This window comes from Saccoglossus kowalevskii, chromosome 8, assembly GCF_978046115.1.
Source record: "Saccoglossus kowalevskii chromosome 8, keSacKowa6.1, whole genome shotgun sequence".
Classification (NCBI taxonomy): domain Eukaryota; kingdom Metazoa; phylum Hemichordata; class Enteropneusta; family Harrimaniidae; genus Saccoglossus; species Saccoglossus kowalevskii.
The window spans coordinates 35798842-35826645 of NC_140648.1; the positions used below are offsets into that span (position 1 = coordinate 35798842).

General features: G+C 36.6%; 2 protein-coding genes across 2 annotated transcripts; one reads left to right on the plus strand and one right to left on the minus strand.

Moving 5' to 3' along the window:
* Positions 1-61: 61 nt before the first annotated feature.
* LOC102802821 (AP-5 complex subunit zeta-1-like) lies at positions 62-17801 on the minus strand. Its single transcript, XM_085502562.1, has 17 exons — positions 17749-17801; positions 15247-15439; positions 14834-14981; positions 14518-14621; positions 13983-14262; positions 11935-11972; positions 11162-11324; positions 10316-10494; positions 6005-6088; positions 4903-5117; positions 4344-4430; positions 3866-3988; positions 3188-3320; positions 2718-2795; positions 2115-2213; positions 915-1069; positions 62-691 (listed from the first exon to the last, which is right to left on the minus strand). The coding sequence occupies exons 1-17, from the start codon at positions 17790-17792 to the stop codon at positions 565-567; spliced, it is 2250 nt and encodes a 749-aa protein (XP_085358688.1). The 5' UTR covers positions 17793-17801; the 3' UTR covers positions 62-564.
* Positions 17802-17840: 39 nt separating this feature from the next.
* Positions 17841-27674, plus strand: LOC100378071 (dynein intermediate chain 3, ciliary-like). Its single transcript, XM_002735219.4, has 13 exons — positions 17841-17927; positions 18634-18850; positions 19271-19432; positions 22274-22392; positions 22573-22715; positions 23311-23424; positions 24207-24469; positions 24881-25060; positions 25191-25234; positions 25367-25502; positions 25947-26357; positions 26784-26819; positions 26945-27674. Exons 2-13 carry the CDS (start codon positions 18668-18670, stop codon positions 26960-26962), a joined length of 1809 nt encoding a protein of 602 aa, XP_002735265.1. The 5' UTR covers positions 17841-17927; positions 18634-18667; the 3' UTR covers positions 26963-27674.
* Positions 27675-27804: the final 130 nt, after the last annotated feature.

A 27804-nucleotide genomic window follows, 5' to 3' on the forward strand; every position in this document is an offset into this window, starting at 1 on the left:
ATTCAGTTGGTTATTGGTCTAGATGTATTAATTGCACGAGGCGTGAATAAACACATGGCCATTACAGCATACACACATAACTTTATTTTTTTTCAATTATATACAGTAATAATATATACAGTTTGTTAAATATACAAAATTTGAATTTGCAAAGAAAAATTATTATAAAGCCTGGTTTCATGAATTCCCCATATAATAAAATAGTGAAATATGGCCGTCTTACTGAAGATTTACAGAATATCTTTATTACAGAGGATGTCATGTGAAAATTGGAGACAAAACGGCTTTCAATCTCACACCGTGAAAATTAATCTGATTATAACGGTTTCCATAAATGAAAGTTTGAAACAATTTTTATGAGAAACAGACTAATATTTTGACAAAATAGTATGGCTATTAGGGGGTTTAACTTTTCAGTTCCCTTTTTCCTCACGAAATGCCAGTAGTCCTGTTTATAGTCTGCACTTTCTTTATGAAAGATGGGACAAAAATAGATATTGACTCAAATCTGGTCTGTTAGTTCAAAAATTAGGGCGAGAAAGTGTAGCAAATGGTGATTGGCTATTATAAATTAAATTGTTGTATGATATTAGTAGTTGTCCGCAGTAGCATTGGAACTGAAGTGTTGTGATCGGTGTGCCATTTACCACTGTCAATATCTGCTGCAGGACTGAGAATAGACGAGGCAATGCTGTAAACAAAGAAAAAATTCCTTTTAATTAAAACTAAAACAAACTGACCCACAACAAGGGTGCTACCAATGTTTGAATATCAATCATATGTACACAGTCCTAAAAATGCCATTTTCTGATCACCAATCACTTTGTATATATTAACTATTATAAAAATAACAAAATCTCATCTCAAAGTAAGTATGTTTTACAAATACACTAAAAGCTGGTATGCATACTTACTTAGGCAACTTCAATAAATTAACCAGTTCGTTAGCTCGGCTAATCAGAGCTAGTTTGTCTTTCTCTTCTGATCTGTTATACTTTTGTTGTTGTTGTGATATCTTACTGAGACACAGTAACACTCTACTGATGAGATCTTGACATCGAGATGCAAGCTGTAAACGGATTTAAAAACAACTCATTGATATGAAACAGTCAATCATTCAAAGTAAATAAAACATGAAACAAATCTCACTATGCATGTGTGAAGATTGATTGGTCAAGGCAAAACCAATCGGCCATTTTGAATCGGATTTGAAAAACATGTGTAACTAAGGTCTGGTACCAAAATGGCAGAAATGTTTGTTTTTTGCACTAAAATGATCACTATACATAAACACATGTGACGAAAATTTTAATGTACTGTTTGAGTATGATTGAGCAAAGCTCTAAAAAAAAATTCATTAAAACAAAAAGGCCACCAGTCAATCATTTTGAATCCGATAAGAAAAACAAACTGATGTATCAAGATCCCAACGAAATCGGTCCATATTAGACCGAGATCCATGATGTACGTGTTTGAATGTGATCGGTCCAGTTCGAATGAAAACAAGAGAGTGCTATTACATGTGGTTGTCACCAAAATATTTGATTGAACGAAATGAGCTTTTGTAGTCTGTTTTATTTTGTCTGCCAATTTGAATCTTTTCCAAGTATATTGATCGAATATACAGATTGTACCGTTTATCAACAATTTTTAATATTAATTCCCTTAACCACAATAGATCCTGTCATGCATTGCTGTTTTGAATGTTGCTTCAGGTGCACTTAAACACAAGTAGTACAAATAGTCAATTCAGGAGGAAGGGCTTTACACAAAGAAACTCTGAATATTGTGTTCCATCCTTGATTGATGAACAGAGAATCTTGCTTGATAGAGATGACCTTCTAAGATACTGAATCTATAAAAATGGGCATGTATTGTATGGATTTTATTCCCACTGATTGTTGAAGAGTTGGATATAAAATAAAGGGAAAATAGTATATTCACCAGATGTTACTTTTACTGAATCATCCTTACAGTGCAAATAAAATTGTTAACAGTAGGCAGGAAATTAAATTCTGAGTTTATACCATGCATATTAATTAACAACAAAATCTTGCCAGCTTGCTTGTTTGAAGTAATTCGACATGAAAAGAGTTGTAATATACGTGTATTACCTTAGCCATTGCTGACATAAGTACAGTTAACAATCTGACAGTATAATGGACAGTATCACTGGTGTCTGCTGATATCTCATAACTCAAGGTTTCTAATGCCTAGTTAAATACACAAATTAACACAATTGATATAAACAAAGATTATTTTTGTTCTAGATTCCATGAATAATCAAACACAGGTGCCATACAAAGGCCTTAGTTTTATGATGATGAGGGGACCGGGAATCTCACATTTGTATCTTGCATGCATGCAAGCATGCACATGGATGGGTTTGTAAAAAAAATGATCGTTCGCACCCAAAGATAATATAAAAGAGTCGTTCATATTAATGTTCGCGTATCTAACGAAAACATGTATGGGCAATGTTATCACAGCAGATTACAAGCCTGTGCTGATCAGTAAGTGACATTTGATATCACACATTGGCATATTTGATATCACACATTTGCATGCTGGTCACAGTGAGATGGCCTATACTAGTATATATTAGAATATCTCCTGTCTGCCTAGAAAAGACATTTATTACAGTTTTTGTCATTCCAGTAGATTGCAATAAAAAAACTGGAGTGGAAGGATGCATTGGTGGATGCGGGAGTATTTACCTCATAGTATTTAGATATAATTTCAGGCGTACACCTTTCATCATAGACACTAGAACAATATTCACCAATCAACCATACCTAAAATAGATCAGTATTCCTTTAATTTTGAGTAATTGTTAGCTATATAGATGGTGCTTTGTTGGCCATCTATCCATGGAAAAATTGTTCTCAAATATCTTAAAAATAATGCCATGCCATGTAAGACCATTCATTAGGAATATCACAAGTTCTTGACGAAGCTTTATTTTTAAGATGAAACGTTGAAATAAATGTTATCGATCAAGCATAGCACATAGTCATAACTAAGACCAAACCCAATACATAATTTGGTTTTACTAACTGTAAGTATTTACTAGCTTGTCTATAAATGTGTTCTGTCCTTAGCAGCTCTATGAAAACTATATGTAAACAGGCCGCACACAAACGTATATGCACAGTTTACGACAACAGTGTTCTGATTTCAAACCTACCAGATGAATAAAGAAATCCTCCCTGTCATTAACGTTTCTGAGTACACAGATAAAATCTATGATATCAGATCTTAACAGAATAATTAGACTTGGATACAGTTTAAACATCGCCAATATATTATCAGCCAGCACTCTGAAATAAAACAATTTAGAGAAAAATCAAATAGAACTATCAATGGAAGAATGATGAATCACAAACTAGAACACACCTCTACTACTGATGATATCATGTTCAGACAGTTCTCATCTGGAGGGATTTTTCAACCAATTAGAGTGCATCTTAGTAAACAGGCTCTGTCACTTTGAGAGCAGTTACACAAGTTCTGATTGGCTACTGATACTATGTGATCAGAACTTGATTTGTGTTGGTGGTCAGATGTTGCTTGAGTGGTGCAGTGCAATGGTGATCTTACACATGCAGCCAAATATTACTCTACTCTTTAAGTCAATATGACTCCCACACTATCACACAGAGATTAGCTGTGATGTAACTACCAGTAGTTGTGCTAATTCACTGATGTGTCATTCTCATAACAGAAAACCACACATTGATATAGTTATCTTGAAAAAACATCTTTACTAAAGTTACAGAATTTATAATTTGGTAAAACAAAATTCATTTTTTCTGAACAAAATAAGTCAAATTTACATATGGATGTCATAATATTATTTACATACCTTCTGATAGACTGTTGGTAGAAAGGCAACCCGTATATCTGTCCAGACCTCTCAATGATCACTGGCACTAGTTTACACACTAAGTCAATGTCTGCATACTGCAATAATGTCTGGAAATACAAACTGAACAAACAATACATTGCGTTACCATGACAGCCCAACAACTGTAGTTTATCCAAAAATGGTCAGAATTCAACAGGGATAATGTCTGTACTACTAAATTTAATTCAGGTCTGATTTGATTCAATTGTAAAATAAATAAGTAATAAAATCTGCTGATGATTATAAGCATGTAATAAATGTGAGCAAAATTTTGAAATGGTAAAAAGAATTTTAGAATATTTTTAACACTAAAACGGCCACCAATCAGCCATTTTGGGTTGGATTGCAAAGCCAAGTGGTGGGCACCTGTAAACCATGCCGTTTGTATGTATGTAATTGGTCTAAGGAAAAAGATATTATACAAGTATATACTAACTTGAGTAGGACTGGCACACCTTGTGAACACACTGTCACTCTAGGATGCTGTTTCATATCATCTAACAATTGATGCAATGTACTCAACCTGTCAAATAATAATACTCAATTCAATTAACTGTACAAAGGGCAAATATTTTCAATCAAGCAAGCAACACCAAACTTTTCATTTAAAAAATAATATTTGTGTGCCAGGAGAGTGTTTTCTACCTTGCATGTCACTTATTTGTTTGGCACAGTTTTTTTCTCATTCATCTCAGGTATCCATGAAGGCTTTCGGTAGCGATATGTTATGTACAAAGTGAAGCAAGGGAACAGATGATTGCATCATGGAAATTTAACGTCAACCAGACCTGGTCACACACGCAACTGTGCACCATTAGTTGGCGAATTTTAGCCTACCCATTGAATCTATGGCATACACCCCCCCCCCCTCCCAAAGGTATTGGCCAACCCCTATTTGTTATTCTATTAGTAAATATATCCTGTTTTGTCAAATGTCTGATGTTGTAAACTGACCAACCAGACAAGAATCATCATGAGATACGCTACAAACTTACCTGTCAATGGTATCACCATGACCACCTTCCATTCGTGTTAGGAAGTGAAATAAGGGCCTATGTCTTGGCGTGAGATAGGCTTCCAATGAACTACCGGGTATAACCGCGATATCACCTCCAGTCCTGCTGGGTGCAGTAGATTCAAATCGTTCAGCTTTGCACATGACTTCTAATGCTGCTGACATACACGGCAAATCAACCAATGTATGAAACACCTACAGACGAAAAAATCAATCTGAATATGGGTGTGGTGTGGTAACACTTGAAAAGGTATGGTTATGTGAACAAAAGTGAGCGAGATAATCGCTATGTTCAAAAAAGAGAAAAAAAATGTAATACAGTGTAAATGAACACTTAGCAATCTGAACAATTTCAAATTATAATCTGCATTGCACATATCACACAAAATTAAAAAATCACTTGAATTATCTTGGATGCAAGAATGATTGATGATGATTGAAAGATGATGGACATCAATGATAGATGATCTTGGGATATGGCAAAAGTTGGGACTATATTGGTACATGTGTGTGTGTGTGAATGATCAGAATAAGGGCGACACATGCCGAAAATCTTGGTCAGGACCAAAACTCAGCACATGCCAAGAGTTGCTGCCTGAAAGCTCAACATGAAACGAAATCACACCCTCAGTGGTGAATTTCAGAGAACATGCATATACTAGTATGACATGATGATGGCGGGAAGTGCAGCTATATATGGTTGGAATGAAATGAATGCCAACCGTTATTAGTTTTTTTTGCAATGTCACATCAACATGAAAAACCATTGATGTGCATGTTGACTCATGCTAAATATCATAACAGGAAAGGGATATGATTTCTATAAAATAATTATTATTATCATCATATATGTATCATCCACCATGCTTTGGTTAACCAACAGATCAAAGAATGAGGGAGTGATTTTCGACACGAGCTGAGTGGGTCCCGATGGTGGGTTCCGACTAATGTGAACGCAACTGCTGTAATCTCTCTCCAAACATGAAAGATTACAAAATGTTGGCACATGCCATGATCCAGTACCATGGACGTAGTAATTGTGTATTCTGTTAACAATTATAAAAATAAAAAAGTTTATTCACCTCTATGGCTGTTGTAGCTGAAACCATTGAAGGTAGAATATCAACAAAATCAGACAGAAAAGTTCTTGAATTCCACGCTAGAATCTGAAAAGTTATCAGCATACCGGTAACAATAATTACATAAACAAAAAAACATATAGCTATACATGTACTTATTTCAATCAAAAATTACTTTAATTATTACACTATAATGAGTATGCTAAAGATATGGTTTAGCGGACTCTAAACCAAACTTTGCTATTTGTAGCGCATAACTGACCAGGAATGCATTTGTCATGATTAGGAGATTTTATTAACAAGCAGCCTCCTGGCTGAGATAGCTCTCCTGTTAGCAAGGCACATTTTAATTGCAGAATTAAAGATAACATCATGAAATAAACAAATCTGAGAGAGGTCCACCTGAGGTACCTATATATGTAATATCAAAGCAATTGGACTTGCGGTTTTCAACAAGAAGTCGAAAATATCACTTTTTACCAAAAATTACAAAAATATTCACCAAAATTAGAGAATTAAAGAAATCATTACAAAATGAACAAATCTGAGAGAGGTCCACATGTAGTACTTATATATGTAATATCAAAGCAATTGGACTTGCGGTTTTCAACAAGAAGTCGAAAATATCACTTTTTACCAAAAATTACAAAAATATTCACCAAAATTAGAGAATTAAAGATATCATAAGTATAATATGTATAATATCAAAGCAACTTGCATTTTTCAACAAGAAGTCAAAAATATCACTTTCTACCAAGACAAAAATATCAATCAAAATTAGAGAATTAAAGATATCATCATGAAATAAATATACACTAAGTATCAAAACAATCAGACTTGTTGTTTTCGAGAAGTAGTTGAATACATAAAAAGTTGACAGGGATGATAGACAATTAGACGAGGGTTCTCCGAACCCGCCTATTCACATAGTTCATACCCACCATAGATTCCGTAGGCATTAATCAGCGATTCTGCCGGTGACGGAGAGATAGAATCCAGGTCAGGGGAAGCCCCATGACCACAGGGAGCCCAGGAACTATTAATCAACTGTAATACGCAGTCTCTATGAGCGGGGGGCGGGGGGGGGGGGGGGGGGTATCGGCTGGTATCTAGTGTAAGAAATAGACAAGGGATGAAGGCTCCAGCCAGCTCACATTTTTTAAACTCGAAAAAACAGACGAAAAAAATAAAAAATAAAATCTAAAAAAAATACCAGGTTGAAGAATATTAGTTGCTCCTTCGAATTTCGCCAAAGCCTTACCTACATTTTACCGATATCTGCAGAATAAATCAAGAAAACTACACAAATTTAGGCGTACACAACGAAGTGGGTCCACGGGGCTAGCAAAGCGACCCTGGCCCAGGCTCCTGGAGTCAGCAGGAGTGTTACGTACGTCCGGAGCTTTGCGTTCCGGGGTGCGGCAAAACGGTCCAACCTTGGACCGTCCCACGGCCGAAACAGCCTAGAGGCTACCCACTGGGGTATCAGCTACTCCGTGTTCTGGAGACGGAGCCGCCCTGAAAGGGCGTCGCCAGACTGCTCCTCAGAGCAGGACTCTGTGGTCTCGAACTACGGGTAGAAAGCGTGGTAGTGCTAAGTACACTGCTCTCAGTTCGAGCCGGTTGATATGGTAGTCCCGAAACTAATGCGGGGCCATATCCTTGGGCTTGTTGGCCCAATAGATGCGCTCCCCAACCCTAGGGGGCGGTATCTGTTACCAGAGTCATACCTGCGGCGAGCGGGCCCAAGGGGCTCCCCTGTCCGAGGTTGGCCAGTTACGACCACCAGGGCAGGACTTCCTTCACTTGGTCAGAGATCGAAACCTGCCTATCTAGTTCCCATAGGAGAGCTCGGCATTATAACAAGCGTTATACCAGGCGGCTGCGTAGTGCGGCTTGGAAAACGACCCTTCGAACCGAGGTCATCATTTCGATGATCCGTATTAGTTCACAGAGGGACACCGAGGGAACGCTGACTAGGCATTCGGCTATGCTGCTTAGCGCTAAGCAATACGCTTGAAATAGCTAAGCCAAGCTTACCTCTGTGTCAAAACTCCATGCCCAGGGACACCAACTGTACGTTGGGTCGAGGTGGGACTTGTCGATTTACTAATGAGCCCAACTGGTGGAGTAAATCCAGTGTTAGCCTGACGCGTTTGGCTATTACCCCTTGCCCGGGTTGTCGGTAACCGGAAGTCTGGGTATGGATTGAGGTGTACCGACATCTGGTGAAGCAGCAGCACTACCTGTTTCATCACTCTGGTGAACATGTAGGGCGCTGTGCCTAACCCGAATGGGGGGCACCCGAAATTAGAATACTTGGCCCAGCTGGGCGATTCAAAGGGGATGGCAACTCACTGGGTGCATCGGTACGTGCAGGTAGGCCCCGCTTAAGTCCAGCGGGGCTAGCCCGTCAAAACGGTGGATGGAGAGAAGAACCCTGAATGGTATCTCCATGTGGAACCGATCGAGGAGCACGTACTGATTCAGTCTGTCGAGGTCCAAAACTGGATGCCTGCCACTTGTAGATTTGGTACTACGAACACATTTGGGTAGAAGCCTGGCCTTAGTTCCGGCTGATGTACCCTGTGTATGGTGTCTTTACCCAGCACACTGCTACTTCCTGTCTGATTGCTTCCGCCTTGCAGGAGTCCCCTGGCAGTGCCCAACAGGGGGGACACTGAAGGAGGGAAATGGAGATTTCAGCGGTATCTCGTAAACGGATGTCACCACCTGGAAAGGTCCAGGGATCGGTCATCCACCGTCTCCAAACCGGCGCAATCTGTGTACGACAGGGATATGTGGCTATAATGTGTTCGGTAGTTGCGGTACATCTAGCATGCAACACCCCCTAGTGTCGCCTGGCTCTCTCGGCCAGGGTACTACAGGTAGACACAATTGCCCCGACAGTCCTTCGACCAAAGCCCTCAACTCAGAGGCAAACCCGGCGCCGTGCTAGGAAGGGTCCACAAAGAGACCCGCAACGGGCCCCATAGGAGGAAAGCTTCCAGGGGCACAGCCTCGCTGCAGCCGGTAAAATCGGGTAAAACACCGCCTGAAAAAACAGACTGTGAGGATGCCCTCCGATCAGCGGGGGAGACCGAGAAAAATATCGGTACCTCCGCCGTCGGGCCCCTTACTCGACGTCCCGGTACATGAAGTACCGGTAGCCGAGCGTGAGGACTTTCCACTCATGTCAAACACGCAACTCCCTTTAACCGATCTGTTTACTGGACCTTGCTGTGACGCGGTCAGTCTCAGCGCTTTTTGATGGCTCTGAAAGAAAATCTCAGGCCTCAGAACTCCAGTGAAAAAACACGCTTTTATGCAAAAACCCCGAAACCCGCACGTAGCTACGACAAAGTATCTCGGATGCGGGTTCTATGCTGGTAAATTCTGAATATAACCACTGCACGGTCGACTCGAAACACGAGGAGACCGGAAAGAAAACGGCAGCGAGCCCTGGTGCTGTCATTACATCTATATATTGCTAAATACATTGAAAATAAAAGACGACATGCATGAGGGAAACGAATTACAGTTGTAAAAGGTGCCGCCATGAAAACCAACTGGTTACGTAGTGGCGCCGGATTTTGATTTTTTTACTGTGAAAAATACTACACACAAAGGGGAAAACGACACGAGGGTAAAAATGACAAGGAAAACTTATCCTACCAGCTACAATGTTGGATGCCGAGCAGCGGCAACAACCCAAGCCATAAATCCGGACAGGAAAAAAGGCAGGCGATCCAGCAGAGCTCGCTAGATTTCATCTCCACTAGAGGCGGAGAGAAATTAAGAGTGATGGACGGCTACCTGTGACGCTGACAGGTGGCCTCGGTCACGTGGGTTCGTGACGTAAGGGGTAAAAGAATCTTGAGGTCATGGGGCTTCCCCTGACCTAGATTCTATCTCTCCGTCACTGGCAGAATGGCTGATTAATGCCTACAGTTCAAAATAGTCATTTTGACAGACCGGAGTCTTTGGTGGGTAATTGAACGTAGTGAATTCAGTAATATGATTAGCTCCGCTTGACAAGCCTAGAGCTGAGCTAATAATAGAAATGTTGTGTTCTACGACACTGAGTGCTAGTGAAATATTGTCTTTATGAATGCCATGAAGTCCTGAAGTCGCGGAAATGTCTGGCAGTGAAAATTAATCGGTGTACAACATCCCCAAGATTTTAAAATCAACCACAGCGTCATGTTTGATACGAGTCACATGGCAGTGGTGCTTTTAAATTAGACCATGATACCAGAAATCACAAACAACAAATTATCTACCCCTATAGACTATAACGATGAAATCACTAACCCTCAGTAAATTTGGGAAATACTTCTCTATAATATTAGTTTGTAAAGAAAGAACAGCAAGATTATCTTGAAGAAACATTATGATATCGAAAGCAGCAGATTCTTCGAGATAGTGTAAGCTGAGTAACTTAGTAAAGAACGTCTCGTAGGCTTGCTGTGGATCATACATCACAGTGTCACCTGTAATATGAAAATAATATGACGTTTTTACGAGGTACTGCAAAGACAGTACAGAGGAAGTATCGACTGATGCGTAAATCTTTTTCTCCCAAGGATACATCATGAGAATGCCGAAATCCAAAACGTTTAGAACATATTTAGCAAACGTCTTTGTGTGGAGTCTGGTCAAACCCGGGGGGCAGCCATGTTTTTTTTTATTTTTTCATTAGAGGATGTTTATGCGCTCCATACATGTATTTGTAATTCACGTTTCCTAATATGGTAGGATGAAAATACCCAGTGCAATACTGCAAAATTACGGCATGCTGTAACTTATGGGATTACAGTGTCAGATGTAGAATATTTACATTCAAGAATACTTTAAAATGCAAATTATTTTGACCATAGACACACCTATTCTTGATATAAGCCCATGCATAGTCTCTCCCCTGACAGTCAACCAATCAAACAGTATCTAAGTATATCATACTATTTGCATGTATTCATATCACCCATGGAGACTCACCGTGGTTACTGTCAACCAATCAAACAGTATCTAAGTATATCATACTATTTGCATGTATTCATATCACCCATGGAGACTCACCGTGGTTACTGTCAACCAATCAAACAGTATCTAAGTATATCATACTATGTGCATGTATTCGTATCACCCATAGAGACTCACCGTGGTTAAGAAAAAACTGAATAAGAGCCAGATGCACCCTGGGATAGTCCATGTTGTCAGCAATTTGTAAATAAACTCGTTTTATTGTCGGAAATAATCTTGCAATGAGTGTGTTATCTTGCTGACATAGGATATCTAATATAGAGAGAACTTCTACTAAACACTGTAAAATCAAAAATACACAAGTATGCAAGGATATGAAATTATATTTGACCAATCTACTTAAAACATTAGTTTTCTTTTGCACTTTCATAACAGCCATTGTTTCATAAAACTGACAAATGTCACCATTATGCAACGGCCAGTTTAAATATTTTATTCAGATTCATTGTTTGATGTGTTTAAAGAGAATTAAATCAACTTGTGGTCACATTCCATAGATAACTAAGAAAACCATCAGAAAAGCACCTGGTTTTGACCAGGATTGGATAAAATACAAAATTTAATATATACAATGTATTAGCTCCCTTATTATATATACAGTATGACCAATATTGTTCCATTCTCATCTAGTTTCTCCTGTGCGTGAGTTGAACTGTAAACTGGTATGTTCTCACATAAAATAACAATAAAGATTACGTGAGCAATTTACAGAAACATTAGTTATGTCACTGATTCTGTGAGATTTGTCGATTTCCGGTTCAACTCGCCTCCATGTGAGCATGGTCATTATTTGACATTTTAAATACCTGATTTCCCATTTTTTCGCCTATTTTGTTATCACTCACATTATCATAATAATTACTGAGAATAGCATTAGGAAATATACTTACAGCGTGCTGTAAATGTCCATCCTGTGCCTTCATTGGCTCTGATAAAACACAAATAATGGATTATTATTATAGTACAATTGTATATAATATTACATGTACACATATCAAAATGTCACAAGCACTATATTTATAGATAGATACAAATCACCCAATCTGATTAAAATCTGATGTAGTGTACGGGCTTTAATTATTTTGGCTATAAACTTATTTTAATTTTATTTTTTATTCCTTTTGTTATTAATGCCTTTTAATTTTACTTTGATTTTGATTTTGTGATTTTTTTTAATTCTGCCCTACATACATCTGACTCGATGCCTATGTAACGAGATTTCAATGAGACCCACTATCGACGATTTTAGTCAACGAATCACAGACCTCCTTCTATAGCACACATGATCACGTCACCGGGCAGAGTCAGGTGGAAAATACACTCAAATAAAATGGTGGATTATACGGACGTTAGCGACCGAGAAAAACACGGCTTTTCGGTAAGTTTATCATTGTCAAATGCAACGAAAGTCATTTTCTATGTTTATATTGTGGCTCGAATGGTTAGATCGTTATTTTGCGTAGTTATTCTGGGAATGACGATTTTGTTTCCACTGGTTCGACCGAACACCGGTGTCTTTTTCCAGTCGCTTGCCCTGGAGACCGGTGATTTTTGTTGATGACCTGTAAATAGCTGTAAATATTCATCAAAATGTATCAACATTTTGTACATTATACAATAACTCTTTATTAAAGTAATTGAGCTGATTTGGACTGGAATAAAATATTTTTTATTTGAAACACATCGCAATTGATCAGGAAATATTTTTTTGTGCCGATGCCGTGGGCCGGTGACTGTATACAATTTAAACTCAGTTTGCATTGTTTACTATAGCTGTTTACAGTGTTCTAATCATTACGACTTACTTATTTTTTTGCTTCCATTCTAGATAATTATGCTCAGTGTTTGATGTAAAATTGAAGCGATGACTAAAGAAACGAACCTTGGCTGGCGAAGATGTATCACGAAGTGTACACATTTGTTGGAAGTGAAAAAAAATATTCAATGTAATGACAAAAATTGTAAAATGCTGTGGAATCTCTTTTGTTAATAATAATATACTAGCAATTTTCTATTAATGGTTTATTCAAGTATCGCTACACTGAAAAGTAAGCAATCTACAGCCTGTATAAAAGGGGAGCTGTGATTGGCTGCTACTTACGTGAGATTTGAACGGGACTTACATAGGCGTCAGATCAGATGTATGTAGGGCGGAATTAAAAAAAGTCACAAAATCAAAATCAAAGTAAAATTAAAAGGCATTAATAAAAAAAAGTAATAAAAAATAAAATTAAAATAAGTTTATAGCCAAAATAATTAAAGCCCATACACTACATCAAATTTTAATCAGATTGCAAATCACCAACCCCACAGTATGCTATGCGTGATTAAAAAGTACATGATTTGAATGTGCATGAATGAGTGACTGTTAACACAGTACTCTCTCACACACAAATACCATGTGTAGATTGGTGTCACATATCTTTTCGAAATGAATAAATCCAAAGGACAGAAATGCCAATATATTGTATTTTTAATTAAACATTGGGGAAAGAAGTTGGAAACTATGGGACATCACTGCTGAATCATCTTTGTCAACAGCAAACAAATCAGATGAAAAATAATAATAATCGTATAACCATTCTTGGGGGCATCATCATCTGGGCATTTTAATCGCCTGGCAACCAGGGAAAACAAAGGCCGAAAACTCCCAGAAAACGCTACTTTGTGATAGTTGTTGAAAATTTCCTCAACAGTTTAACTAGATTACCCATATATGTTAAACATATATAAATTTGTTTGTTCAGAATTACTTCAAAGTTGAGTTTGTGCTGTTTTTTATTGACTTTAGTTTTTTTGCTCTTCAACTGGCGTATCATGTACAGCAGCTTGTGCAGAACCCAAAGAATTACATTACTATGCGTCTTAGCAACATAGAACGTTATGTAGCTCCGCCCCCCCGAGAATATAAGACTGGAGTGAAAAAATTATTTCTTACTTCTCTCACATTGATCAATGATTCTAAGACAATATTCGCATGATTTCTCTTTCAATACACCTCTAGCTCTCGTGCTGAATCCACTGCTATAGGATTCTGAGGTCTCCAGGCTGGCTTTATCAAGAGGTATAGCACTAGGATGACTGGAAATCAACCAACTTTTAAGCATGGAAAAACTATGAATATTCAAAAGCTGATCTCCACTGTAATAATGTCCGATACTGAGTATGGTGAAGATATCACGTGACGCCGTGCCGTCTATGTCAGTCACCAAGCTACCCTGAAATAATTACCGGTATTTATTTTAAGTAACATGGGATAAAGCATGAAGGAATTGTACTGTCCTGGTAACTAGTGCATAAACATGTAAGAGTAATTAGTACTACGCTGAAAGAAGCAATCAGTTTGGATGAAATGTGAATGTTGCAGACTTGGACTAAGCTGGAAAATGCCTGTTGAATGTATTTGATAGGAGAGTCAGTGTCGCAGGTATGTCAAATTTGAATAATTGATATGAAATGATGATGATAAATACCTCTTCTCCTTTGAAAACTTTTCTTGAGAATGGATTTTGTGCTTGATGTACGGAAGCATTTCGTAACCAGTCAGCTAGCTGTGAACTCACAATGTGCATTTGTTCTGCTCGACAATTAACATACAGACAACAATAAAGCCAAATCTGACAAATTTGGTAATAATAAACTAGAAAGTATTGGGTTGCGATTTTTATATTTAATATTAACTATTCAATAAATACGTACAACTATTTAGTCAGTCAGTTGGTCTTACATTTCTCTGCCTAGTAAATTGTACACATATATATTGCCTGGATATCATATCAAATCACTTACCTTTATCTAGTATGCTTTGATGCAACATCACTGCATTAGCAAGACAAGACAGCGATCTAGTTTGTATTTCATAATCAAAACCAACGGTCGAAATCCACCGAACTAGCTGCGGGATAAATAACTTCTCTAACTGGCCAATGTTTCTTCCCTGAAAAACAACATGGATAACATCTGACACAATGTAAACAAACATTTTACTCATAATTTTGATGATGAATTGCAATTATGAATACTGTATTTGCCTTATATATAGCACATGTGCTTACGTAAATGACAGATATGTATTTATAATCAAAAACTTTTAATGATCCAGCATACAATGCTGCATTGTTTTGGTTAATGGGTGCTCCTAATTAATAGACAAAATATGGTAATATATTGTAACAATAATAAATGGAATATCGGAACTCTACCTGATTATTCACTACAGGCAATATATACGGTATTTGTTTGTCATCTGGTAATGTATTCATACTATCAATAACAAGTGATTCTGTTGGACAATATTCACACAGTACGGTATTACATGCTATTCGAATCCTTCCACTACCCTGGTTTGGCTCTATTAGCAATCTTTTAAGTCGTGTCACCAATTCCTTGGGTAATCTGTCAACAATAAAATATTGTAAATGTTAACCTTAGTTCTAGAATCTGAAATATCCAAATGCAAAACACATTTGAGGAGAAATAGGTGTAATGAAAATACACAGAAGACATGTATCACTATACTAGTTTCACACCTCTCCACACATGCAGGCATTGAAAGACTTGCAAATAGGGGATTCCTGAATTACCGACATACGCGATGTAATTCTATTTGCACATACGTAACCTACCCAGCAACGGGTGAGGGTAGGACAAAAATATAAAAAGTCAAAAGAACAGTGTCAGTGGCATATTTCAAAAAGATAGCGGAGCAAGTGTGGGTGGGTGGGTACAAACGAGGGCAGCTAGAAAAACTATTTAAGACAGCTAAGAAACGTGGATTTCCAGTTAAAAAAAAGATGATTTTTCAAAGAAAATGGACTGAAATAGAGATGGCACGTGTGTGTTTCACATTTGTGACAAAAATATCCGCAAAAAATATGAAAATATTATGCTATAGCCAAAAATAATTAGCTTGCTCATTATTCTTGCTTAGGCAGAATAGTGTGCAACTTTTCAGAAGCTAGTACGAGTTAGTTTTAAGATGATGGTAGTTTTATTTCAGGAGAACTTTTATGTTGCGAGTTGGAAACAGTGATGTTCGGTACACTGCGATTCTGCACGTTCAGAACGTTCAAATCTGTCCTACCTTTCGGTTTGTTGCTCCCAGGTCACGTGATATGTGCAAGCAGCACAAACAATGAACGCGCAAACACTATCAATTCGGGAACCGGGAATTCACCTGGTTAGCAGAAGCCCAGTCTGAATGGTTATCACAGGAACATCAAAAATCACATAGATCCTTTCTGTTTCTAGATATCACTTACCGTCTTTCAAATTTGGTACAAAATATCAATGAATATAGATGCCTGAGTGAGGTGAGGTGACCTTGTCCTTTGTCATTGGATTCTAGAGTGTGATGAACCTTTGTTAGATAAATTTTGAAATCTTCATCATTTACTGACCTATTCAAATATAAAATACAGCTGTATTGGTAAATAGGACAAGACAATGAAAGATTATGTCAACCTAAATCTGTTCATTCCATGTTATCTATTTACATTAGGTATGTTAACTCAATATCACTGGTAAGGCTGAGGAATAAAAATCTGTTTCTCGTTTCCGCACGCATCATTTTGAACTATGCGCCTCAGTCGTTTTTTTCCTTCTAAAGCATTCAAAAATGCGCTTGTACTCGCACTTGTCTCAAATTTTCATGAAACGAGAAACAGAGAATTTTTTTTTCCTGGCCTAATAGAACATGTTTTTTTTTGTGCCAGGCGACAGTTCTGGACATTGAATGTTACTGTTGTCTCTCCTGACTTTTTTTGTATGTGCAAATTGCAATGATGGTGTGATACAAGAAAATATTCTGCTTTTGTTGATTTTTTTTTGCATGTCTGTGTTACGCAAATTTATGGGAGGAACCATAGCTCTTCTGTGTCTATAAAAATCCTAATGTCTGAAAATAGCAAATTTAATGACACCAAATGTATCAGAAATAACTATCATTTAATATACTACATGTATAACTTTGCAGCAACAATTTTACCAAACTTAAAACTGTTGTTGTGGTCTTATAAGTTAAATACTTATATACTACCGGTATACACTGGATTTACAATAAAGCATAGCTGTTAAAATTTCATTTTAAAGAAAGCCCCGCCCCCAACAATAAAACATTATCACTGGAGGGCACATTGCATCACGGTTACGTAATTGCATTTACGCCCAGGGCACATACCCGGGGGGATCACTCTATATGCCGTTACTACCCCATGTGCGTTCCAAATTTAGCGGGAAAAGGGGTGGTTTTTCACTTTATAAAGCAGGCCCGCGCGGGAGGCAAGTAGATTTAACAAATTTAAAATTCTAATGTCTGCAATAGGCCCCCAGGAACAAACTCACAGGGTTGCTGCACCCGCTGTAAGCCTTCTCTTGCAACTACCACTCCCATACACCACTACTACTGTTGATTACACCCCACTTGAGTGAAAAAAAAAAACGACAGAGAATGCTCGCAATAGGAGTAGGATGTCTGCAATAGGGGTGTTTTTTCTTCTTCAATATGTCTGCTCTAGGGGGTACTAAATTTATGTGCTGCCAGCTCTCGGGGCCTATTATTTTTTAGCAAGAACGTACACGGGCGAATTCAATGATAGTTTTCACTGAGAACTACAAAAACATTCACCGTCTTTGTTGTGTCAATCAAAGCTGAATATTCTCGCGTGTCTTAGGTAAAAAAAGGAATCAAATCCAATATAACAAACCTGAGTTGATCAAATAGATTTTCGATTGCAGAAGGTCCCGCCATTTTGATTAGTTTGCTGGTAATTGCTTTTCTCGTGAGTCTCTCGTCAGCTTCCCTGCGCATGCGTTGTAAGATTACCCTTAGCAACGATCGCTGTAACCTCAACGAGCTCAGAATAAGTTGGCAATCAAAACATCGGTGAGTTCCGTCCACAGTTCGTTACTTATTTTTTGAAATTTTACTCCATATAGGATTCACATTGGTTGCCTTCCTGAAAAGGCGTTTCCTTGTATTGCTATGTTTTACATTACTATCAATATTACTCAAAAAAAAACGAATGAAGCTTGTCGAACGAAGTCTTGTCCCGCAGCTCGTCTCAACGCGGGCTTACAACAGTTTTTATCTTTTACAGCTGCACTGGTTTTTTGCCAGCCAATTTGCTGATCTGTGAAGATTCAATACTTCAATTTGTATCTTATATGTACGATTCGATTAATATTGTTTTGCCATGTTGTCCGGGACAGCATGATTATTTGTGTCATGGCGTACTGGTGTGTTTTAAACTGACTCATGATGCCCCAATCGTAATAAGTGATGTCCTGAATTTTGTAACCTTTATTGATTATTGTGAAATGTTTAATTTGAGCTGCAGGCAGTTTTTTTGTTAATGAAATTGGAAATATTGTCAACATATTCAAAATCCACAGCGCCAGTTTCTACTGTTATATTGGTTGGCACCATTGAATGATTCTCTGGTAGTAATTACGAGATACAAATATCTCGTAAATTACTCACATTTTAGTTTGTGTTTGGTTACACTAAAAACAATAACATTACTAAAATTTAATTGCTTTCAACCAGTGAAAACTATTTCTAAGTAAGCAATCAATTTATTATTTTACAGAATTGTTGAGTTGTTGCAATAACACTGGTTCACCATGGAGATAGTATACGTGTATACGAAGAAGCGAAATGAGTTCGGTCGACAGTGTAATTTTTCCGACAGGCAGGCTGAACTACATGTCGACATATTGCCTGATGAATCGTTGACAAGTAATTTTATTGAGAAGAATCCTGTTGATTGTGGTTTACAATGTGTCCAAGAAATGTCCGAACATGAGGTAAGCAGCTGCACTTTGTTACCTATACATTATTTTCTCAGTAGCTTGTGTTGTTCTCAGACACAGATTTCTACATTTGATATTGTAGTTCCTGAGCAACTTCCAATTTGATCTGCGAAAATATGTAGTCCATTGCATGTTTGTTTACCAATGTTATCTGTTTTTAGCAGTTACCATATTTGCTCTATTAGTAGAATATAGTAAAATAGGTATCCATGGTCAAAATAATTCAAATTTTAATGATATCAAGCACACAGTACAATGCAAAATTAACTCTAATATTGATATTTACAGAATAATTTAGATATAGTATTCATTTATTTTGTACTATTCGTCTGAAATGTATGATTTCCACATATACCTGCTTAAAAAGAAAGATAGGCTTACTTTAAATTGTATTCTGTCCCCCGTTTGTTACAGATTAATACAGAAAGATATGAAACAGAAAACAGAGGTATAAACCATGTGGAAGGAGGCTGGCCTAAAGACGTCAACCCACAAGAAGTAGAACAAGTAATGAGATACAGGAAGAAAGTTGAGAAAGATGAGATGTACATAAACACTATCCAACAGCTAGGCAGTGTAAGTATCCAATGAGTTCCTTGGTTTTCCATATTCTATAAATAAGAATATCTGTGAAATGAATTAAATATATTCCAACAGTAAAAACTTAAAGGGGAACTAAATAGAGCCTATTTTGGTGTTTGTATTCATCAAGTTATGTATAGTGATTATAAATTTGAAAAAAAAAATTTGAAAAAATGATTATCTTCAGAGTTATGATGATTTAAATATGAGAAACCATAAACCTGCGAAGGACTTCCGTTTGCGCCATCTTGCCATAAAAAAGCGCCCTCATGAAGTATAAACAGGTAAGATAACAAAGCATGATGACGAAATAGTATCTGATTAAATATAAGCAACTTAGGGAGCCATAGTTGGCTGGACTGGTGAATTGATTTCTAGTCTATGTTGTTTCGACTTTTACGTTATTGTTATTTACAAGCGTATCAACATACAAACATTATGGATGTGCAATTGATCGAGACGGGCATTTTGTTTTGTTTTTTGTCTAACTGTCTAATAAATGCTGTTTCCAGTATTGCACTGTGCGGCGTGCAAATTATTCAAAGTATGGATGCTGGAGTTCGTAGGGTGGTGATGGAAACATTTTCGTTCATGTATTCACGGGGCTGCACTGGCAAATCATGGGACAATTGTCACAGGAACACCAAGCAGATTGTTCACAGACCTCCCGTGTAATTTGAAATAAAACTATTATCCGAACAAGGGGCATCGTCGACGATATACTCTCATCACTCACACTGGACTGATCTGAATCTTCACAGTATACCGTACTTCCCTGATCATAAGCCCGGAGGCATGAACACGTAAGGGAAAAGTAAGGGATGAGCTTATACTCGAGGACCAGCTCAGAAAAGATGATTTTGTTTTGGGGTTAAACACTGTAACCATCTTGCTAACAATGAAAAATTATCCAAAACAATTATTCGTTCACCACGCTGGTCTTGGGAAAATAATATTATTTTCGGGAAAAAAAATGCGTCATTGATTTACTCGACACTTACAATGAAGAAACAAACATGCTCATAAAAAAACACACACATTTTATTACAATACAATTTACATAGCGTCAGAATTTACGGTGAAATAATGGGTAGGATCTGTGAGGAGTGGACGAAGGCATTTATTCGTTTTGGTATGTTTTCGATCGTACGCAAACTCAACGCAAAGCAATTTTCCACCATGAGGTTTTTCAGCACGATTTGACCTGGAACAACTTCCTTTGACATAACAGGTCATGTCTTTCATTAACCAATCAAAATGATGTGTCGTAATGATGAAATTTTCCGATTATTGACGATGATTTTTTAACGCAATGCGGAAGTGAATTACCGCAATGTTAAAATGCGATCTGTAGCACTGATTGCAACGAAAAAACGATGATTTTTTCCCTAAAAACTGGCGATTCGCAATTTCCGAAATATAAACGACGGTTAATAGTAACCGTGGGTAAACTTAGCGTAGAGGATGAATTTCACGGTCGCCAACATCATGTCACATCGTTCAAACCCAAGGCCTTTCATGATAGTCTCAAAGTAAACCATGCCCAATAACCAGGTACACGACTTAACGATCACATTTTTGGCTTTTCGAAAGCTACTACTCAAAGAAATATGGATTACTCCAGTATTGCAACATCGGGGTTCATCCTGAGTAAATGACAGAATGGAAAAGATGCGAACCACGTTGTGTACGTTCGCCATGTACTCTGAAATTAATGCGAGTTTTCTCATAAAAAAAACACGAACCAAACTACCATGCCAATCACGATTATTATGAAATGAAACACACCTTTTACACGCATATTTTAAAGAATATCGTCGACGCCCAGTAAAAACACTCTGGGCTTATAATCGTGAATGCTCTCAACTCGATAAATACCTACCGTAAAATCTGTATTATAAGCCGCATCCCTAATAGAAGTCGCACCCATTCTTTTTGAATAATTGAGAACCAAAAATTCACCATTTTCCATATGTGTAGATGCTCTAATAAAAGCCGCATCCCACCTGTTGCATTGTACCATTTTAATAGAAGCCGCGGTTTCTAATACAGATTTTACAGTAGTAAATATACTGAGGTTCAAACGCATAAGGCTCTAACCAAAGTTTTAAAAAGCACATTGTGCATATAAAAGTTGAGTTTATACTAGTAGTACACAATGCTTGGCAGCATGAACGGCTATGTACAATGGCATATACGAATGCGATCGGATACTAAAACGTCATAGCTTTGAAAAGTACCCGGATGTTAAATATGTTCGTTCGTTGTTTATTCCCCTCCATGAATGGCCTCCATGGTGTTTAATTGCAAGCACTTCAAATGCCTATCCAAACTACAGTTATAATTAAAACAAAATTAAACCACTGCAATATTATTTCGAATACAATTTAGAATATACACAACTATAAATTAAGGCCGCATTTAGGTTCGCTTTAAATCATCACAGGAAAAATGAGGTCATCAAGGAAGTTTTGGGGATAAAGTAGGCAAATACTGTGCATTCTTAGGCATCAGTCTGTGTATTGTGCTGAAAATCTTCAGAAAGTCTCATAAGTACTGGGCCAGCAAGTTAGCAAAATTTGATTTGATTTGATTCAGTTCTGTGAAACCTTATAAACTTGTTTAAAATTCGGTGGTGATAGAATGATGGGCAATATTCAAATTGTAAGACATCTGCTTTAGTCAAAACTGAAGTGGCAAATTAGTGAGCAAGTTTCAAAGGATTTAAAAATTAATCAGTGATTATTTGTCTTAAGTTTCTCTTACTAAATGTTTGTTCTCATAGAATATCGTATGTAAGTAAATTTGTTAATAAAACAATGTTGTATTTTTCAGGTAATGGAACATGTAATCAAACAAAACAATGCTATAGATATTTATGAAGATTACTTTGAAGATCTTCATGTTTCCGAAACAGAGGAACCACCATCAGCCAAAACTATTAATGTTTTTAGGTTAGTTGTAATATGCATGATGAGCTTTTTTTGGTAGTGTTTATGCTTTTGGAAAAACAAATTATATCAAGTATTAGAATCAACATTTGCTCCCACTAATGCTTTATGGGTAAAAATTACTGATGATAACTTGACTTTTCTATGTGATGTACATGTGTAAATCTAAAAATGTTTTTTCAGAGATCCGAATGAAGTAAAGCGTACAGCAACTAACCTGTCCTGGTACCCTGATGGTGCACGTAAACTAGCAGTTGCTTACTCTAATTTAGAATTTCAAAGGTCGTCTCCTGATACCAGTATGGATTCATACATCTGGGATATAGGTAAAGTCATACAATATCATTGCTAGGACAACATTTACTGTGTCTTCACTTTCATGCAAATATGAAGTACACTCGGTAGTTGAGAATATGAATCTTTAGAGGGTTCTTTGTGGACCATTGAAGGATGTATTGTGACCACTACCACTTGTTTTCACTGTTGTTATGAAGCGGTGTTTGCCAAAGTTCAGCTGTATTTTAACCGTTTTGATTGTTTTGGAGAGTGAATTTCACTCGTACTGACAGATGTACAGTAAAACAATTTATCTCTATTTTCACTGAATCGGTGTTTTAGGAGGAAATAAAATCAAGCGAATCTAGTTATTTTCCTATATGTTACATTCAACTCATCAAAAATCAGTGAAAATAAAATCCACACAAAACACCTAAGAAGTATTTTCAGCAAAAATTAATTCCAGCTAAAATAAAGAATTTAGAGTAGTCACTCAATTATGTGTATTTGTGCCCTTGTTCAAGAATATTTCTTTTGCTAACTAATAACTAAACACCCAATATATATTTGTTAATATACAAATGCATCTCATTTTATAACTGATATTGTTTTATTGATGATATTTATGTTTGTTTCATTTTACAGAAAATCCCAACAAGCCAGATTTCACAATAAAGCCAGTTTCACCATTAGTGACTTTGGAGTACAATCCTAAAGATTCACATGTGTTGGTTGGTGGTTGTTACAATGGTCAAATTGGTAAGTTATTTATACCATTCCTATAAATTACGCCCTCTAGTGACGGAACGATTTCGTGACATCAAAGTTACTGTTAAACCATTTATTTTCACTAACATTTAATTATAGTATTTTGATGTTTTGAGCTTATTCCGTGTGTTTTAATTTCATAAATTTGTCTAGAAACAATGAGTTTTATTGTTATTTTACATGTTCATATAGATTTAATTTTGCCAATTTTACTTATCAGCAAAAATAGCGAAATTAAAAACCAGTGAAGCCAATTTCTTTTAAATTAACAATTGTATTTGTTTGTGTAGTGGTTTAGTCAGCTAAAACGTAGTAAAATCTCTCAAAAACTATGGATCAAAACAATATCGACTGTCATCCATTCACATCATAGAAGTGCTATGTCACTAAAGTGTGTGATTTTTGAGAAAGGTGTATTCGGTCTTGCTCTGAGTGGCTAGTATAAAGGTGTGGTCCATCAAGAACATTTTGTGCCATCTGCCAAGGTTTTAGCAAATGAAAAATGTACCCACCCATAAAAAAAAGTACAATCGACATGTGTAATTTTTAAGCAAAAAACCCAACCATATTGTTGGCTAAAACATTGCCACCTTACTACTCCTTTCTGTTTCATGAAATGTGTTTCATATATGCAAATAATAGATCAAAGAATTATATTAGATCACTTGTACCTTCTTAGTTTGTTTAGAACACTGTCGGCTCATGAGTGTATGGTAATGAATTAAAAGCAAACATAAATACAGAATTGCTGACTAATGTTCCTTGTTTTGTAGCTTACTGGGACACCAGAAAGGGCCCTAGCCCTATAGAAATGTCACCTGTTGAACACAGTCATCGTGATCCAGTCTATAAAGTCATCTGGTTGCAATCCAAGACTGGTACTGAATGCTTCTCTGCATCAACTGATGGACAAGTGTTATGGTGGGATACAAGGAAATTAGGTGAACCAACAGAGAAATTAATCATGGATGTTTCAAAGAAGCAGGATCTGGAGAAAGCTCAGGGAGTGATTTCATTGGAATATGAACCCACCATAGTAAGTATACAATACCTGTACAGGAATAGGAAATGTATATTATTTTTAACAACTTACAGGCTAAGGGTTGTTATCAAATTGGTAAAGTTCACAAAAAACAAAAACAAAAGTATTTCAAATGCAGGATATTTTTGTTGAACTGACCACTACAAATTAATGTTTGCCACCTAGAAGAAATAGCCCCCTCCTCCTCAATTACCAGTACCTTTCATTTTTTTGGCAAACTTTGACAATTTGAGAACGCCCCTAACATACTGCAACATGTAACATTATCGTATAACCGTATAACCATGTTTCCTAAAGATCTTGAGGAATATTTGTTTTAACTGCAAAATTCCTCACCACAGTATCATAGCAGTTTGTTAATCTCAATAAATTATTAACTAACTACTTGTTCATTTTATTTCTCAGCCTACTAAATTCATGGTTGGTACAGAACAAGGCTGTGTGATCTCATGTAACCGTAAAGCTAAAACACCGGCAGAGAAAATTGTAGCTGTCTATAATGCACATTTAGGACCAATCTATTCGTTACAAAGAAATCCATTCTTTCCTAAAAACTTCCTAACAGTTGGTGACTGGACAGCAAGGGTAAGTATTAGCACTTGTATATTGTATATTTCCTTTTTAGTGATGAATATATTGGTTCCTTTGTTTGGGGTTTTTACCCTGAAAGAAGTGTTTGCATATTTGATATAAACATGGATATTGTTTTTTGTAGATCTGGTCAGAAGATATACGAGAATCCTCAATAATGTGGACCAAGTAAGTTGTCGTAGTCCTACTAATCACACTTTTTCATAATAGAAATATTAAACATTATTTGTGAATGAAATAAAATGAACCTAAATTCCATACTGTGTTTTTTGACATATAGTGTGTTATTGCTACTGATAGGTACCACATGTCCTATATGACTGATGGCTGTTGGAGTCCTGTTAGACCAGCTGTATTCTTTACAACTAAAATGGATGGTACATTAGATGTTTGGGATTTCTTATTCAAACAAAACGACCCAACACTCAGTTTACAAGTAAGTATGAAATATGAAATGTAGTGCTTCTTGCTGTTAAGTCTCACTGGTGTATCCAATGAATTGATGGTTTGTTGCTTGAACATGTTACCATGACAGTATGATGAAGTACAGCAATATTCCTGGCTATGTCTCATAACATACTATGTTGCTTGGATGTACACCACTGTATAATGAATTTCTATGGGCTACCGTATGCAAGAGCTGCTGTGGAACACCGATCCAAAACAGTTAAGGTCAAGAAAATAGCACAAACTCAACTTTGCGGTAATCCTGAGCAAACAAATTTTTGTATGTTGCACATGTAAGGGTAGTCTTTTTACACTGTTCACGAAAGTCTCAACAACTAACCATTTACATTTTATGAAAGTTTTTGGCTTTTGTTTTCACCGGTGAAAATACACCGTTATTACTCTGATTACTAATCTGTTTGTATTTTGATAGGTAACTGATGAAGCCCTACATAGTTTACGTATTCAAGACCAAGGTAGATTTATTGCCACAGGCTCGCACAGCGGTACCACTACGTTACTGGAGTTATCCAGTCGTCTATGTACGATGCAGAGAAATGAAAAAGCTCTGGTCACATCAATGTTTGAAAGGGAAACCAGGAGGGAAAAGATCTTGGAGTCCCGTCATCGTGAAATGAGGCTCAAGCAACGCACAGCTAGCGGAATGGAAAGGCATGATGATGAGGATGGTGACCATCCCGCTGGCGGTGATGATTATGAAGAGGAAGACTTAGTTGCGCGAGCTGAGAAAGACTTTTACGATGCCATTGAAGCTGAGAAGAAGAGTCGGGAAGCTAAGGAAGCTAAGAGAAAAGAAGCAGAAGCTGCCGAGGCAAATATAAAGGTGCATATTACAAATACATCTGTGCTCAATTAGAAGCAAAACCTGAAAAAAAAAGCCATTTAAACCATTGTTTTTTGGGGGGCTTCCTGCTTTTTGAATTTCTCATCAGAGATAAATCTTATTTAAGAATGACCAATTTATTGAAATGAGTACAAATATACTAGCTTCAAGTATAAGTACATCAAAGATACTGACATTTCAGATAGAGTAAATACGATAGATGAATCTGTCACATACAACATTGGCTTGCATGGAAAATTATTTCAGCTGTATTAATAAAGCTTAGTATGGTTATGTGTATCAATCAAGGGAGACTAGAGGGAATTAAATATGTAATATTTTAATAACTTTATGAATTGAAAATTGTTAAAATATATTTTAGTGAATTCACTATGAATAAATATGTATATAATGTTGTTTTTACAGGAGAATGGTGATGAAAAGATTGATGAAGAAAAAGATGTAAGCATTTTTTCTTCCTTTTTTTCTTACATACCGGTACATATGCAAATCAAATTAAGTGACAAAAATGTTTATTTATTTCTTTATTTAACATGTCTACTGCATATTATTTTTTCTTCTTTTAGGATGAGAATGCAGAGTAGAGTGTAACATTGGAATTAACTGCCATGAAGTTGAGATACAAGTTTGAAGTTGAGATACAAGTTTGAAGTTGAGATACAAGTTTGAAGTTGAGATACAAGTTGTAAACAGCATCTTTCAATGAAAATGCGTATTTCACACAACCGGATACAGAGCTTAACCGACTTATCTCTCATGTATATAAAAATAAATACAAAATCTTACAAGTTATTAACTCATTAAGACTTTGTTCATACTTACCAGGTATCTTTCTTACTTACGCATAACAAAAATGTAAAAAAAAATGTAAAAAACACGAAAAAACTTAAAATACTGGCAAGTCTCTTTTTGCATTGATTTGCTACAAAACATGTTGGTCAAGTAAGAATAATTGTAAATATAATGTACGAGATTCATTGGTAATTTGGTGCAAATATTGGAATGTCTTGTCTTTAATTTCAATGTGTAAAACAACACACTGGTATATACCGGTAGTAAGACTTGACAACCTGCAACATGACTTGTACATGACAGTCTACAGCTACAAATATCATTATTTATGCTAATCTATCGTGATAGTATCATTGCGTGTACCATGTATATATTTATAGTATTAGATTTATCTACAATTTTTGACAAAAAATAATTGTTGTAATCTTTTGAAGTATGTTATTTTGAATGTCAAAATGTGTTTTTTTCAAATACTTATTTCAATAAAATATTTTTACCAGACAACCATGTTTGTGTTGTCAGTACATAAAGTAGTAAAGAGCGTGGTATTATTTGTTTGATGGCAATGCTCACAAGTAAAGACAAGTTATTGGATTTGTACTAGTCTTTATTTAGTACAGAAAAACAGGATGTG

What these genes read in the sequence shown, in the direction of transcription:
- LOC102802821 (XM_085502562.1), bottom strand. Translation starts at nt 17,792, where the DNA reads ATGGCGGGACCTTCTGCAATCGAAAATCTATTTGATCAACTCAG. An exon ending in ATTTCCCAAATTTACTGAGG is followed by an intron (nt 6,089 to 10,315) that starts GTTAGTGATTTC and finishes ATAACTTTTCAG; the next exon opens with ATTCTAGCGTGGAATTCAAG. An exon ending in AGGATTTCTTTATTCATCTG is followed by an intron (nt 2,796 to 3,187) that starts GTAGGTTTGAAA and finishes GATCTATTTTAG; the next exon opens with GTATGGTTGATTGGTGAATA.
- LOC100378071 (XM_002735219.4), top strand. Translation starts at nt 18,668, where the DNA reads ATGGAGATAGTATACGTGTATACGAAGAAGCGAAATGAGTTCGGTCGA. An exon ending in AAAACTATTAATGTTTTTAG is followed by an intron (nt 22,393 to 22,572) that starts GTTAGTTGTAAT and finishes ATGTTTTTTCAG; the next exon opens with AGATCCGAATGAAGTAAAGC. An exon ending in TGGAATATGAACCCACCATA is followed by an intron (nt 24,470 to 24,880) that starts GTAAGTATACAA and finishes TTTATTTCTCAG; the next exon opens with CCTACTAAATTCATGGTTGG.